This window comes from Aquila chrysaetos, chromosome 11, assembly GCF_900496995.4.
Source record: "Aquila chrysaetos chrysaetos chromosome 11, bAquChr1.4, whole genome shotgun sequence".
In the NCBI taxonomy this organism is placed as follows: domain Eukaryota; kingdom Metazoa; phylum Chordata; class Aves; order Accipitriformes; family Accipitridae; genus Aquila; species Aquila chrysaetos.
The window spans coordinates 6,877,725-6,894,380 of NC_044014.1; the positions used below are offsets into that span (position 1 = coordinate 6,877,725).

Sequence of the window (16,656 nt, forward strand, 5' to 3'; positions counted from 1 at the left end):
ATCAGGCCTATCTCAGCTGCCTGTGGGATATGACTGCTTTGATTAGATAGATTTCAAGTGTTTTTCCATGTCATTAAAAAGTCGAGGTGAGAACTTGAAATGTTTGAATGTTATGCTAACAATTGCAGCATTAAAGCTCTCCCAGTGTTACAAAAAATATACTAACTCGGAGGTAAGTTAAAACCTTTTGGTTTCTTTTTCAAGCTACAGTCCAAAAGAACAGCCTAACATACATTTTTTTCTCAGTTCCTGTTCTGTATTTACTGACTTCATAATTTTTCCATGGTTTGAATACTAGGTTTAGACATTCCTTCACATCCGCAGTAGACACAACATAAAAATGTCCTTTTTGCATACTTGAAATGCTACAGAGATGGACCTGACAGCAAAAAGCGTAGACAAGCTTGATGCCCCTCTCTTAGTCTGCAAAGAGATACCAAATGATATGAAACCCCCAAAATTGAAGGACGAAAGGCAACGCTGCTGCAGATATCACTGAGACCGAGTACCTTGGTACGTGACCAAATTGCAGGGGCAGAATTCTGGTGTTTTCTGCAGGAGCAAGTCACTCCCTAAATGAATAGGAGATGGATTTCTGTTGCTTTTCTTGCGCTGTTCTGTTAGCCACTATTAAAAACCAGGATTCTGAACATCCCGACAAGGCTACTTGGAAAATCCACAGGCCTAGAGAAAACCTCTTGGACTGGAATTACAATCTACCATGTAATGAAGATAATTGGGCTCACGGAACACCCCGACTGCTACTCACTCCACATCTTTGACACCATTTCTCATTAAGGAAGTATGAAATTACCGGGGTTGTTTTAGAGCAAAGCTTTCATCCTGGAGCCAGCAGAGTACAAGCTGTGTGTTTCATCCTTTCATCCCTTTTCCCCACCCACTTCCTTTTTTACTGCAGAGAAATAAGTGAACTCTTTGTGATCTCTGCTTTCGGAAGGTTTCATCTCCCAAGCTGCTTAATAGATTATCAGCGGCGTCCCAGCTAACAGATGGCTGGAAGTGACAGCAGTGCTGCAAAGAATTAAGTAAATTATTTCCATCTCGAGATTGGTCTCCTTCACTACGTTATGTAGCTTTTAAGCATTTTCCATCCACTTGGATGAATATTTGCGTATCATTTACGGAACATGAACAAAATCTCTCTGAACCGAAATTTCCAACCTCAAGGCGACTTGTTATTTTTGGAGTCATCATTAGGCCTTGGGCAAAGACTTAAGGGAAATCTTATCCTCTGTAGTTGGGCCAACAACACTGTAAACTTAAAGATGAACTGTCTTTTTCTGAGCTCAAGATTAGGCAATGAACCAACCTCTCACTAAGCCACTAGCAGCAGTCAGAAAAACTACTGAGTGTGGCAATTTTTTTGTAATTGTTTGTGTTTGTTATTTTGACTCCTTTGCTCTGGTTTGCTAAAAAATCCCTTTCATGTGCAAGTGTGGAATGTTATTCTGAGAGGGGAGAGCTGCCAAAACCTGAATCAGTACTTTTTTTCTTCTTCTTTCGTGTCCCCCCCCCCCTCCACTTCAGAAGAGAGGCTGCAAGCTAGAAAAACAGAACTTGGAAGTGATGGGTTATTTCAGGGCTCAGCATTTTCAAAGTGGGTTGCCCAAGGATGCGACTGAACCCCAGCAGGGTGGGAGTGGTGGGTGGAAAGGGAAAGCCGCCCATGAGTGCTGCCAAGAGTAGCTTGCGGTCAAGGTTACGCTGTTAAAGTTCAGCTGTCCTTGTGTACGTAACTGATGTCCCAGCAGAGCTCTCAAGCTGTATAGGAAAAGGGAGGGGAAAAATCAGTCTATATACCAAAAGGTCTTCACAGTGTGCTAAATAAAATCGAGATAGCCAAAGCGGTGATCAAAGTGGCATAAATGAAGAAAAAGGGCCTTAGTCCGCATTCAGCCTAGTTTCAGTTTTGGTCCTGTGTGAAATGACTGGTGGGACCAAGACTGTTAGAGCAGGGTAGCTGTAGCTACACTGTGAAAACCATTATTCACCTCACTGTCGTTTCTTAATTTGCCTGTGGATGAGTTCAGCTGGGAACTAAGGTCTCCAAAAGCATGACGTAGGTATGTCCTGCCAACTTTAATTTCACTGATGTGGCAGGAATCTCATATTTAGCAGCATTTTGCTTCAAGGCACATCTTGCTTCACCAAGTTGGGAGATTTATGAGCATCTGGACTACAGCAGAACGAAGCACCCACTTCCAAGAGGATGTGCAGTCCTCACACCCACCCTCTCTTCACGCTCCGTGGTCTTCACCCTACTCCTTCACCCCTCCAGTTTTGCGTAGGCATAACCCACACTGAGATTATTACTTTTTTTCCCCTTCAAAGCTTATAAATACAGTATGTAGCAGTGGTTGTAGCTCTGGAGGGCTGATGGATCACAACCCCTCCTAGATACCCTATAAAAATCGCCATTTTTCATTGCAGGAAAAATGCAGCGATAGGAAAAAGAAGTAATTTTTACTGAGCTTTTCGGAAAAAGGAAAATCATGGCTCACAGTAAAGTTAGCATCACTGTTTTCCATTGAAAAGTATGTTAACTTGTTACAACATGTAACCTGTTCCATAACACGTTCCGTGATATTTTTTTTCCTAACGCTTAGATGTATTACACGGTTCTGGTGCATTCATGCACCTCTGCAGTAGCTGGCGGTGGGGATTTTGCTAGCCATCCCCAGGCTTGCAGAACAGGCACGTGGCAATGTGGAGCATAAACAGGGGTATGCAGGAGAAAGTTACAATACCCTTTACCAGGGTATGACCATTTTTTCTATTTTGCAATATACAGAAGCCGTATAGAAAACTTGTTTTTACAAAACAGTCCTTCTTCAGAGATCGATAAGAAGTTAAAGCACAGTTAAAACAGGTGGGTCGCATCACACGCTCAAATTTAAAACGATGCCCCCACATATTATACTTGCTTGTCCGGCTCCTTTAGCTCATCAAATGCATTTGGTTCAAACTGGGCAGCGCTGAACCTCAGTCATCCCTGAGAAAAATCACTGTGAAAGAGGGAGGGTACCCAGCGGAGCGGCTGCCTGAGCCTGCTCCTCTCAAACAGAGGCACTGTTAAACGGGACTCTGGTCGACCTCCAGCTTCCCATCACAGCACAAGAGGAACACTGTCTTACGGAGTGGAAGATACCGGTCAGAGCTTCAACAACGTGGGAGGCTTCGCAGAAAGCGTGTGAATCATCGCTTGTGCTGGTGAGCTCCTCGGGAATTGCGGCAATGAGGATGGGGCAGGCACTTGGGGCTGGTAAAGTGACTGTCGCCTTGAGGAGAGAGCTCCTTTAAAAATAAAGAGAAGATTTTGCTTGTGGGTATTTTTTTGTTTTGTTTTGTTTTATTTTTTGCCAACGAGACCAGAAACTAAGGTTTCAGTCTATTCCTGTTGTAGCTGTACCGATATAGATGGAGCTATGGCAAAAGTACGTTTGGCTCTACCTTGCAGCAAATCATTTATGGGAACCCAGACATGCCGCAGGTCGGCACTGCCACAGCTAAATTTGCTAGGTATGCTGTCCAAATGCGTGTTCCCCCAAGGCTGCAATCCCATTTATTTCTACAGATAACGGCACTAATTTAAAAGTGATTTAATCAGGTGACAGCTTTTGCAGGTTTCATTAAATTAACACCATTAATAGCTTTGCATTTTGGGGACCTGTCTTAGATGCCTGTTTGAATTGACAGAAGCCAGAGATACGATCTCCACCATTACATTAATGCTGGGATTTTCAGAGGCTTAAACAGTGCCTAAAACTGCAGCTGGAGCCGGGGAGGGGTTTTGCTAAATGCCCTCCTCGCCCTGCTGCAGGACGGAAGGTTGGGATCTGCCTTTTCTAATTTAACGCCTCGGAAAACTCCGTCGTGAGAGAACGCTGCTCAAATCTCAGCCAGGATCACGGCAGGAGGGTGACACTGATAATCAATGGGGAAAAAGAAGGAAAAAAACAAAAAAAAAAACCCCCAAAACACCCAAACCCCCCTGCCCCAGGGACCCCCCCCCCCCACCCCGCCCCTTCCCCACCTCGGCGCGGCCGGCAGGGGGCGCCGCAGTGCCGCGGGTGGGCGGGGCGGGGCCTGCAGGCCGCGCTTTGCCTCGGGGGGGGTGTCGAGGAGGGGAGGGGGGGGGGGTGTCGGGTTATTTTGGGGTTTAGGGGTTGCTGCGTGTTGTTCCCGGGGCGGTCTGAGGTGAAATCACACGCGTTAGGGTGTGGGGGGTTTTTGTTGCGCGCTCGCAAAGGAGCGCAGAGGGACAATTTTATTTTTTTTTTGGGGGGGGGGGGGTGTCCACATCGTAGCCCCTGCCCGCAGCCAGCAGCACCTCAGAGGTCCGTCTCCACAAGGCCAGAGGAGCCCGGGGGTGGAATGGCGGGTGGGGAAGCCAAATAAAAGCTCAGTGGAAGGGACACCTTGTCCTTGTAGGTCATTTTGGAGAGGAGCAAGTGTGGGAAAACAGAGGGATAACGGGATAAAAAAGGCTGGTCCCGCCTAAATCGTTGTCCTGTCGGAACGCTGGCCGTGCCCCGTGCCCGGTCAGCACGGGTGGGCGGGCGGCCCTGCGTGTCTGCGGTGGCGGGAGCAGGCGAGAAGAGAGCGAGCGGACGTAAGCGCCAGCAACCGGGGTGGGACCGGGGGTGACGGGGGCCCGCGTGTCCGTGGAGCCGGCAGCTGGAGCGAGCGGCAGCGCGGGTCAAGCTGGCGAGTGGGTGACGTTGCCTTTGAGCCAAGGGCGCGTGTGAGTCTCTAAGGGCGAGCCGGCGGGAGAAGCTGGCTGTCCGAGGGACGAGGGGGGAGTCCCAGCCGCTGCCGGAGAGACCGTGGGGTCTGGGGATCTGTACGGCCAGCCACTTGCGTATTTTTTATATGCGTACGTGTGCGCGTTCTGCGTATGTGTGCCCACTGGGAATACGCGCTCAGCCTTGCTCCCGGTTGGAGCTCGGGGCATGGAGCTGTGGCTTCTCCTGGGCTTTCGGATCTGGACCGATTTCCCCCAACCTGTAAACACCAAGTGGGGTGCCACATCCCTGCCTGCCTGCACAGGACTGCTCAGAGCACTGCTTGTCAGCCGTGGGGAATGGCTTGCTTAGCGCTGGCTGTCAGGAGATGATGTCTGAAAGCGCTTTTAGCCCTGGGAGTTGCAGGCAGAGCTTCACCTCTGGCTCACCGGGACAGTGGAGGGTCCGCAGAGGCTGCTTGTGAGGGGATTGGGATGTAGCTCAGGCATGCTGAAGCTCCGCTTTCTGCTTGAAGTAGGAAAAACCACCTTCCCCGTGCCCCCATTTCAAGGCCAGTAGCTGGTGGAAGGATCCCACAGTGCCAGCTGAGGTCGCAAGAGGCAAGGCAAGGTGACTTATCAGGGCAGGGGACGGCTGGAAGGAAAGCAGTACACCAAGACAGGGTGTTTCTGGAGGATTTTGCCTGTGTTCGGGTATCATCCATACAGTCTCACAGACCTCAAACAGAACAGAATCCACATGCATTTGAGGACCTGCCTGATTTTTAACACTCCTTTGCTAACTTCAAACTGCCTTTTTATTAAACCCTCTTTCCCAGATGATTCAGCACAGGGGATCTTCAACTTTCCATGGAAAAGTGTCTGGGGGGCTTAGGGTCTCCTGGGAAATGAAGAGAGATAACAGTCCTGAGGGTCTTCTCTGAAACTGCCCTCCTACCCACTAACAGAGGCGGCAGACATAATCCATACCTTCCTTCTCCAGCAGGAAGCAGTTGCAGCAACATTGTCCCAGCAATGACATTTTTTCTGGTCACCAAGGGAGCAGTCCTAGGGAAAGCAGCCTGGGCTTTCTAATCATGTTCTTGACTCTCATTCCCTGCCTGTGATATTTTTGGTAGCACTGACAAAAGTGGACATCGTGGATGGGCTTTTCATTGACTCGCAAATACTGTCCTGATACTGGAGATTGCCCTATATTAGCTTCTATCTGAAAAGAGATGGAGTTGCAGACAGAGCTGTTTCCAGAAAGTGCAGATGATCAGAATACCAGGCGCTCACTGCATGGGGCCAAAGGGCATCGCTTGTTAGCATATTGACCTGTTATCGCTGATGTGACTTACGTGTCAATACTTATCTCTCTTTGCTTTCCTCTTCATACAAGCAATTTCCACAGACAGCCATGCTGAGGTGGAGAGTTAAAGCTGAGCTCATGTACTGTCAACTTCTTTGCCACCATTTCTACAGGCATCTTGGCCAACTGTGGCGAAGGTGTACTAGATGGAGTGGTTGTGATAGCAGCAGAAACAGAGGTGGGGAGGCCGGTTTGTTTGTTTCTGTGTGAGGAGAGAGGAAATAGGAGGCAGGGTGCCGAGGGAAGATGGAGGAGAAGTGAATGGGAGCAGAGCTGCTGGGAGGAAGGAAGGTGATGTGTTCATATCTAGACTTGTTAGCAAGCGCAGCATGCAAGCGTCAGGAAAATATCAAGTAAACACGACCGAGAGAAAAAGCAGACAGGGAAGCAGAACATGTGTGAGCAGGTGAGACAAGAAATCACCTGTGTTTTGGGGGTTATTATGCACTTCCCCAAAAGAGGAGAAATTACCCCAGCTGAAGATGCAGGGATCCCAGGAGGTATACCTTCCCCCCCTCCTTTCGCTCTGTATGGCTGATACCACTCGGTGCAGCTGATAAACCTCTCAAGTCTTCATTGCTCTCATGCTTTTGCAGCTCAGTTTGTCACCAAGAAGCAACATCTGATAAGGGTAGAAGGACAGAAATATGGTATTCCTGAGCCTGCTGAGGTACCCCAATGAGCGTGGGAAGGTCCCTTAGTGACACTGTGCTTCAGCAGGGTTAATCTGCGTACAGTTTCTAGCTCAACACAGTCCAGGTACCGAACGCAGACAAAATGAATGCATCTGGTGGAGCAGATTGGACCAGATCTGTATCTGTGACAAGCAATTTATGACTTTTAATATGACTTTTGCCCTATTTTACCTCTACCCTGGATTTTACTCAGCTGTAGATTCGCTAATGCCTCCTTGTGCTTTAGAAGTTGCCATGGGATGAAGGTGGGTGGATGAGGCACATCATGGAATAAGCATATTAGGTTAATGCACCTGAAACGCCTGGCAGTGTCAGCACTGTCATTAAGTGTCCACCTTTAGTTTCCAGAATTAATCCCTCATGGAGGGAGAAGGCTGCTTCTATACCTTTCGGAGCGCTTCTCTTGAAGATGTGCAATGTTGTAAATGTGCTACAAAACTGCCACCAGGGTCAACAGATTCAGGTGAATTCATTCTTAACACAGACCAGCTGCAAGTGGAGACAAGGACGTCCCATGCTGAACATTGCTGGCCCAGAGGGATCAGCGCTTTCCCTGTGCTTTCAGTCACCCAACCAGGAAGCGCAGAAACCTGTATTCAAAAAACAGGAAAAGAAACAAAGAAAGAAAAGCCCCGAGAGCCTTGTTCTGGGGAACGCAGTGGCAAACCTCACAGCTTCACAGCTGCTTTATTCCGTAACACAAAGGGTTACACCTGTCTGCTCCACTTGAGACGCTCATGTGGGAAAGTTTGCGCAGAAGGATAGCGGAGTATAAATCAGAGTATTCATCACAAACACCCATAGCATTGCTCCCAAGTCAGCCTCACATGTACTGAGAAATGTGGGTCTTCTCCTCTTGTAGCTCTGCTCTTAGATTGCAATTCCCCTCCTAGGAGTGCAGGAGTTACATTTTTTATTCTTTTTCCATCTATTATTTAACATCCACTTCTAATACTTTACTTCCTGAACTCTAAGCATCCCTAATCCCTTTCCTGTACTCCAATCTACAGTCAATTTAAAAAAGAATCAGAAGCACTGAGAGATATAAATGTAATTGTGGCTCAGTCTAGTCAGTGAATGTTTGCTTCAGGTTTAAAGCTGGTGATTATGACAAAAATCTCGCTATCTGGGCCAGGAGTCTCTGGTGAAAATCCAATAGTAAACATGCCACGTGAGGCAAGCATTTGACATCTGCAAACGGGTGCCATCTGTTTCTTCTTTTAAGAGTATTAGCCATCTAAGAAAGGAAAAGAGATGCATGCAACTTAGTCTGAGGTCAAAAGAGTGCGAGTGAGATCAGGGTTTTGATTGCCAAGTAAAATAGTGTATAGATTCATCCCCCCGACACACAGTGCTTTCTTTTGCAAGTGGAGGGGAGATACTTGCAGTAGACACAAAGTCATACCACCCAGATTTGGGGGAAGTCTGGATGCAGAGGCAGCGATACAACCCAGGCTTCTTTTTAGGGCTAGACCAAAACCTTTTCTAAATAAGGAACTGAGCAACCTCAGAAGCCAAAAATTTTGACTCAACCTTTTGCAATTCTGCTTCTGCTCCCACCCCCAACCAGTCATCTCTGGACAAGGAACAGCTCATTGCTTCTCTTTTCCTGACACACTTTGCTCCCAGAGTTACTAGTAGAGCCTGTTCATCTCCTTGGTCAGTAGGTGATGGAGCCGGCGTGCTCACCTCTTGTCTCTCCCACCTCCTGGCATTGCTTCAGGCCCCCAGGTTGCCACGGGAGCTTCGGCTCTGCCGTACCGAGGATTTGGGACTACCTTCCCTGTCTCCGTTCTTAAGCGTTACAAGCTAGCGCTTTTCACAGTTTAACAAAAACTCTTTCTGATTTAAAGGCTTTTACATCACGTAATACCGGAGCGCTCTTGGTGCAAGATCGATGGCCGTAGGGAAGCACCAGCCTGTTCGGTGGGCACTAACTACCAGCTTACGCGGCAGCTCGGAGAGGTTTTGCTGAGCTGTGGGCTGTTGCAGCAGGACTGTTGCTGGTCCTCAGGCAGACTCTGGCATGTTCGTAGTACAGGGCAGTGTGCTGTAGCGGTGACATCCCTTTAACAGCAAGGAAGAAGGGATTTGCTGTGCAATTCACTGTGCTCTCTTTGGGACTTTGCTTATGCTCACAGTCTTACAAGAGAGCATCTTTCTGGCTTTTGGTGCAGGTTGTAGCAGCTTTTAAAGCTGCAGCTCTTGGATTCAGGGAATTAAATGGAAACCTCAGGTTTCATTTAAAAATAAACAACAGCAAATGCCCCTTGATTGTGGTTAGCTCTAATAAACGAATTAAACCATCACAAAATGCATTCACTCATTTGGGATTTTTTTCAGACAAAGCAGCCCATGTTGGGAATGGCAGGTTGAAGAGTATGGCAACAGCCGTACTGGGCAGAGACAAACCAAGGCTGAGGCATGGGGGGAATGCCAGTGGTACTGAAATGTTAGTAACAATTTATACAATACAAGTGAAAATTAATCTCAACTTACTGGGAAATGTGGTCACAGATGGCAACATGGCTGCACTGACTATGGAGTGATGGAGTTAAGACCCAGAGGAACCCAGAGTGAGCAGCAGATTTAGGACTCTGACCATTAAGAGAAGGCAAACCATATTTGACCAGCCCAAGTGCCTTCTCTGACAAAATGACTGGTTATGTGGATGAAGGGATGTAACATACCTTGACTTCAGTAAGAGGTCAGCAGATTACAGTCACAGAAGTTACCCTAGTGTAGAAGGTAGAGAAGGAGCTGCTTCTTCTTTGTTGCATAAAACTATGTAACCTTCAAAGTGTTATAGCTTCATGAAGCTGATACTATGGGAATTAATCCATACTATTAGAATGCATGTTAGATAACTAGGAAATATTAATGACATTACATATGTGATAAAAATTATCATTAAATGAGCATAGCTTTTCTTTTTGCTGCAAAGAATTCAATAATTTATATAAAGAATGTGACACTATGTATTTATTACTTGGTTTTGGATCTGGTTTTGGACCCCACATCCAGTTTTGGATTTGGATTTCTATTAGCATCTATGTCATTCAGTGGTACTTTGAAAAACAAAACATTTCTGTTTTGCAATTTATGATTAATTGGGAATGTTATCAATCATTCATCTTACTTATGATACTTAAAGGTTGGGTATAAAAATGCACTCCTTCTTATTTGTTGAAGGGATAGCAGAGAAAATGTAAATGGTTAGCAATGGCAGGGCTTATAGAAACTTAAACAGTTCCTTGCATGATTTTTCTTTTGAGTGATTTACTCCTAAGGCAGAAGAACTGAGATTCGTGGCCATAACCTGTTCATGCAAACTGCTGTAAGCAATGCTGGCACACCCAACATGAGGAATGGTGTAATAATGTGACTCTCCATTTAAAAAAAAAAAGACCTTTTGAAAACAGCGTAAAGGTTAGGATATAAGGTGGGTAACTAATGAAACCTACACGCTGCTGGAAGTCATGTTTCTTTTCACTGGAGGATCAAAGGATAATGTAAAGTTTCATGTTAAACAGGATAGAGAGCTTTGCTGAAAAGAGAATTACCTTGGCCCCACTGTATGCAGTAATGATATGGTACAAGAAGGAACACGGGATTATAAAAGAACAGACTCCGTGAGCTCCAATTTTAGACTGCGGGAGTAGAATCAGAACCTCCCATTAAAACAGTAATGTGGGACTTCTTTTTTAAAGCTCCATGCAAGTCACATATTGTATGTAGCACTCACATATTCATTAAGCACAATGAGCAATTACAGATTAAAAGCTGCTGGTGTCTCACTTCAACCAGGCAAATGCTTTTGGGGAAGAAGAGGGAATGGATTTTCATAATAAGAGGTTTTCAGGCTGCAAGTTTAAATGGAAAGAGGGAACTCTTTACCGTGTCAACAATAACGGTACATCTGCAGGTCCCCTGCAAAGCCTCTACACTTACAATAGATCACATCTCCTAGAGCAGCTGTGTCAGTGGCAGCTTTTTTGCACAGTTCTTATTTCTCTGAATCAAATGACAACTGTGGGCAGTACCGTGAATACCTTGATCTGTGAAATAATAAAGCTCTCTGTCGCCAGTGAAATTAGTTTGACTCCCGCTGTTGCTGTGGTTTTTTTCTCCTCCTCTGCAGGGTAAGGCATATTCTGCCACCAGTCAGATTGCACACTACTTGTCCCTGCACGGCTGAAGCAATTTAGACGTGGAGGTAGTGACTTGGCCTGAAGACTCACAGACAAGACCCACCTCCTGCCTGTCCACAGTGACTTGTTCGTCCAGGTTTGCCTGGAACAGATCCCCGAAACAACTGTGGCTCAGAGAATATCTGAAAGATCTGGGAAGGAGGAGTAATAAAAAAAAATAATATATTTTTTTCTGCTCAATGGGACCAGGAAAGTCTTTTAGGGGGAAATTTGGTGCCAAGAAGCCTTGTTAATGCTTTATTAATTTTTCTCAGGTACTCCTAGCAAGGCCACATTGTACTTATGTATTAAGGTACCATTATGTATACAACAACAGCGCAAATAATCAGGGCTGCATCAGGGATGACTCATAGTTCTATTACTTTGTGAGCACCGTGCCATCTCTACATGCAAATTGTTACCATCAGCCACATACGTGAATTTGCGTGTGGTTCATACGGAGCTGTGGACACAGACCCTGATCCGTGATATACTGGTGTGGGTGTAGCTGAAATGGTCATTCATACTGAGAGTTTTGCTATCTGTGTGAGAATCATTTTACCCTCAAATAAAAAAATGCCAGAGCCAGAGCTGGTAGAAAGTGGCGTTGCACCTTTGCATTTGGATAGTGTAGGGCTGGACGTAACAGTTTGCGTGAGTTCTTTACTTACACCTGACCTGCTTTTGTCCAGCAGCCAGGTGGGTGTTGCTATTGAGGGTTCTGCCCTGAGCCTGCCAAGCTGCCATCTGCCAGATAGTCTGAAGCACTAACCTGAATCCAGCTGATGGTCTCATGGATAAGATCCAAAGCTCTATACAGCTCACAGTCAGTGCTTTGAATACGTGCATGCGAGTGTTTATGGATACCCTGGATGGATATGGATTTCTAGCTCATCCAGGACATCCACAAATATTTGCATGCACGTATTCAGAGCGTGCAAATATTTATGGATACCTTGAATAAGCTAGAAGCCCTGGAGGTTGAGGGGATTGTAAATCTCCTCTGTCCTACCTTCCATAAGCACCAGTGAGCACAGTAATTACTCCATGGCATGTGATGGAGAAGAGGCTGTTCATCCCTCAGTGCCAATGCTCTGTGTGCAAACTGGCCACAGTGGGGCAGTGGATGGAGGTGCTGCCCTCCAAATGGCAGCAGATGTCCGCTGTCACTGTGGACAATAAGGAGCCCCTTGCTGCCAAATTTTATGATGTACCAACTATTGCAACTACATACATTTATCTGTTTCTAGCAGACGATACCACTAACGTATCTTCAAATCAAAACCGTGGAGCTGTTTCCCAGACTGCCCTTCATCTATGATATTTAGGTTGTAAGCTGTTCAGGGCAGCTATTGCTTCTCACTGTGAACATTTTCACGGCTTCGGCTGAAAGTAGTCTTGCCCTTACCATGGCCACTTGCCAAATCTGCACTGGTGCTGGGCTGTTTGAAGGCAATGCATCCCTCTCCGGACACGGCTACACAAACAGCAAGGCAGTTTGGATCTCCCCAGATCTTTGGGGCTGTAGCCCATCTCCAACTACACTGAGGAAGCCTCATGGCATAGGATTTCTTGGAAGGAATTTTTTATTACAGCTTTCTACACTGTCTTTCTTGACCTGTTGGTTAACTGTGTTGATTTACTCACCTTTTGCCTTGCTGAGCTAAAGCCCTTAATGTTTTGCTGCCAGGGATCCCTCGTCAGAAGGGCAGTGATCTGCCTGCTCCGATGTAAGCTGAGTGACAACAGCTCCTGCGTGTGGGCTGTTGATCTTCTCTAATTGCTGCCACGTCAGCAGTCACATTAGGCTGTCTGAGATGATGGCACGAGACTTTGTAATCCTTGCAAATTCCCTCCACACCTGAGCCCTTTGCGTTCATGGTTTGGATTTACCAACCTTCGGTGAAGAGCTTTCAGAGGATAAAAGTGGCATTAATTGTTTGAGGGTTCCAGACCTCAGTGAAGGCATCACTTGCCTATGATCTCTGCGGATCCAGTTTAGCAAGAGCCGTACTGCTCAGAGCTGTTAGACTGTCTGCTGTGCCTGCTGGCACTCAACGTTACAGATTGTCACGGAGCTCACTAGTATGAGATTATGCATTAGAGGAAAAAGAGAGAATTATTCCAGAATACAGATTGCTTCCAAACTCTTCTGAATCGTGCTGAAATGGAGGGACCTGCTGCAGTGATGTGCCTGAAAACTTGCTATATAAAAGACTGTAAACCACTCCATTTTGCTGAAAATCCATCTGAGCTGGGACAATCCCATCTCTCCAGGAACTGCAGTTGCTCTCGTAGGATGATGAAACAAAGGCAGTCAAACAGTATTAGCATGTGCACCTTGCCCATCATCCCAGAATATCCAGGCTTCCAGGACATTAAGGTTTGTATGCAAAAACTCTCTTTGCAGTATGTGATAAATACTACCCATTCTTCTGTTAGAATAATCCCCCTTCCTCCTGCTAAATTGATACTTGATATGATAGTAAGTTTTGGGCTGTGTTTTGGTATAGAAAAGCTTAACTTGAAAGACTTCTATTCTGCCACATTATTAAGTTGTTTATTAAGTCAATTATTACATTGATTATTCATTTTTAAACCATTTTTTAAGGTTTGAGGTAGGAAGGAGAGACTACTTTTTAGTCAAGTTTTAGTGTTCTTCAATTACCTATTATTCCAAAATACAATTATTCCAAAAGTACAACCACTCTAGGCAGGGTCATTAGATTTGCTGGGTCCCTTCCAGGATGAAGTGTGATGGAATAGTGAGAGATCAAAAACTTGATTACTTTTCAGTTTACATGGCATGTCCAACCCGCTATTTCTTGTTTGCACTCAATGTTTTTCATTCATTACCAGTAGGCAACATGCCAGATGCTGTTGATGGAGTGCCCTACTGAGACATTGCTGGGCTCTGAAACCAGATTTGTGGCTGGACCCTTAGCAAGTATCTAGACTTAATTAGCAATTGTCAAAAACTGCATGAATGATGGCTTTTTTTTATACCAAAGGCATTGTCAGGCATAATAAATGATTGCAAAATGTTCCATGATCCCGCTGTGGCTGTCATCTACATACAGTATAGTCTTTCTTTTTATTGATTTGAAACAGTAATATAATATAATATAAAACATTTCTTCCTTCAAGCTGAACTGCTAAGGTTTTTCAGAGAAAAAACCATGGTCCAATCTAACGTGGTGTACAGAAACCAGCTGTTGCTCATGGTAGCTTGAGACAGGCTGGCGTGTCTTGGAATAGCTGCGAGAAAGGTGGAAATGACAGAGCAGTAACTTTGAAAACCCAGGAGTCATTTAACTGTGGACACAGAAAGGCAATCTTTTGCATGGTGAATTTCTAGCAAACTTCTTTGGCACTCATTGACTTTCACAGTCAATAAAAGGACTCGCAGCATGGGTGTTCCCCTGAAATCAACATAAAGACACCCACTGATGTCAGTGGGAGCTGGATCAGGCCTTTGTTTGACTATTCAAGTAACTCAGGTATTAAATTGGTTGGTTAACAAGGAGCTGGGCATCCTACAATGGGAAAGGAGGAGAAGACTCCATGCACATCTACGATATGCTGTGGGGTAATAATAATAAACTTCATAGTTTTAAGATGTAGAAATGTACTGTATGTGAAAATTGCAATTCTTGTCATATTACACTGCAATTCAGAGCAGAGTTACCTGGGAGTAAGGAAAGGGAAAAAAAAGAACAAAATTTCTTACAAGTGGGATCTGGGTTTGCCATGGGAAACAGCAGCTGCAGGCTAATGAGATTTGACAAGGATAAACCTTAAGTTCTGTTAATACAGACAGGTGAGAGATTCTTTCAGAAAATTAGGTTTTCGGAGAGGCTACATGAAACTGTAGCAGTACATGAGAGTCAGTGGGAAGTACATATGCTCAGCATTGTTTAACCTCAGCCTAATGGACTCCTGTTCCAGAGAGGGATTGGTAGCAAACTCCTAGGTCTTCAGGGAACTTGGGTTAAGAACCTAAACCTTCCTCAACAGCTGTTTATTGTATGGAGCCATACACTTAAGATCCTTTTGCTACTTAAGCCAGCATATTTTAATTCAGATTTCCTTCTCCCTTCTGTCCCCAATCCTGCTTCTCCCTCCCCCCCTATTTTAAATAGTTATCAAGAAATTATTCGGAAACTCCAGCCTTCAACCGACTTTTCCAGCATTTGGAAAGGGGAAAGAGCTCCTCATCACAGCTGAACAATTTTCCAAATAGAGCTTCATTAGTCCATTGCTTGGGGGGCTCTTCAAGAGGCTACCTGAAAGGCCACCCGACAACCAGCAGTGGCTTCCGTGACAAACCATTGCAAGAGTATTTCAACGAGAGGCTAATGGAGCTCAGGAACTATGAAAGTAAGAGGTCTAATAGGAAGACAAAAGTATTTGCTGATAAGAACCAGAATGCCTTCCTCACCCGCAGAGGATGTCGGCGCAGAAGCAGCTGCAGTGCTGTGGTAATGATCGGGCACGGCAAGGAGAGTGAAGAGTCCTGCAGCGCAGCAAATCAAGACGAAGAAAAAGTGATCGAGCGTAACGATCAAGAGGAAACCCAGAACGTCCTGGACCTCTGCAAGGGTGACATCTTGGACATTTTGACGATGCACATCGCTGCTCCCCTAGAAGCATTTGTGCAAAAAAAATGACACCGGAGCTGGTTACAGCTTTTCATGGAGTCCTGAAAACCAGGAAGATTTGTTGCTGTTCGGCGCCGTTCTGACTTAAGTAGTTCATGTATGTCAGTGCACTCTGACACAGAAATGTGCTTGTTTGTGGGAGAAAATATTCTCTCATTTTGTGTTCTTGATTAACATTGCATATATTTGTTTTCAATTATTTTCCGCAAAGAATTAGTATAATTGAGACATAGTTGTGACTTATTATATACAGACAGCAGTGTTCTAAATATGTGCACATATTACTTGAATTCTTAAGTTGCCTTAAAAAAAGGTGATTAGTGTCAGAGGAGCAGCTGGGTTTCCTATTGTGCAGTTTGTATTAGCTAGTCTGAGGAAAGACTGTTGTGTTCTGCCTAGTTACTTTGCTTGTTTTAAGCCTGTTGGTTTTTATCATGTCACTTTGGCCCAACTCATTTATGGTGATGTTTTGCACAGATGCAAATAGTTGATGAGAAATGATTGATTTTCACTGGTTGCTACGTGTAATCGCAGGTGGATCACTGTGTTTGATGCATGAAGAAGCAAACACAGACGTAAGTTTTACTTTTAAATATGATTGGCCATTATGGTTTCATCTGCAGACTCAAAAACCTTTGACTTAAAAAGCACTACAAGGGCAAAGAGGAAAAAATGCTAGATTTAAGTGGGACTGATGGAATTAAGTATGAAAGAAGGCTCCTTCCCTCCTTCCTACTGCAAATATGAGAACAACATAGCAAATTCCTAATGTAATCTGAACTTCAAATTGTTTATTGTATTTTAGTGCTTATCGTGGTCATCTAAGTATACAATGTCAGCTGCAGCTGAATCTTTTTATTATGTGAAATGTCAATGTTTAATTCCACAGTACTCTGACTGAACATCAGACCCAAAGCAGGGCAATTATTTTAAGCTTCCAGAAAGAACTACTGCTGCCTGTGGTACCATTGGCAATAAATTCCTCATTACAGTG

The 16,656-nt window shown here is 45.1% G+C and overlaps 1 protein-coding gene and 1 long non-coding RNA gene across 2 annotated transcripts; one reads left to right on the forward strand and one right to left on the reverse strand.

Moving 5' to 3' along the window:
* Window positions 1–7,502: 7,502 nt before the first annotated feature.
* On the reverse strand, window positions 7,503–12,742 carry LOC115347973. Its single transcript, XR_003925699.1, has 3 exons — window positions 12,649–12,742; window positions 9,502–9,636; window positions 7,503–8,048 (listed from the first exon to the last, which is right to left on the reverse strand). It is a non-coding gene; the product is annotated as an uncharacterized LOC115347973 (long non-coding RNA).
* A 208-nt stretch (window positions 12,743–12,950) lies between these two features.
* LOC115347972 lies at window positions 12,951–16,656 on the forward strand. Its single transcript, XM_030029736.2, has 2 exons — window positions 12,951–13,384; window positions 15,144–16,656. Exons 1-2 carry the CDS (start codon window positions 13,169–13,171, stop codon window positions 15,669–15,671), a joined length of 744 nt encoding a protein of 247 aa, XP_029885596.1. The 5' UTR covers window positions 12,951–13,168; the 3' UTR covers window positions 15,672–16,656.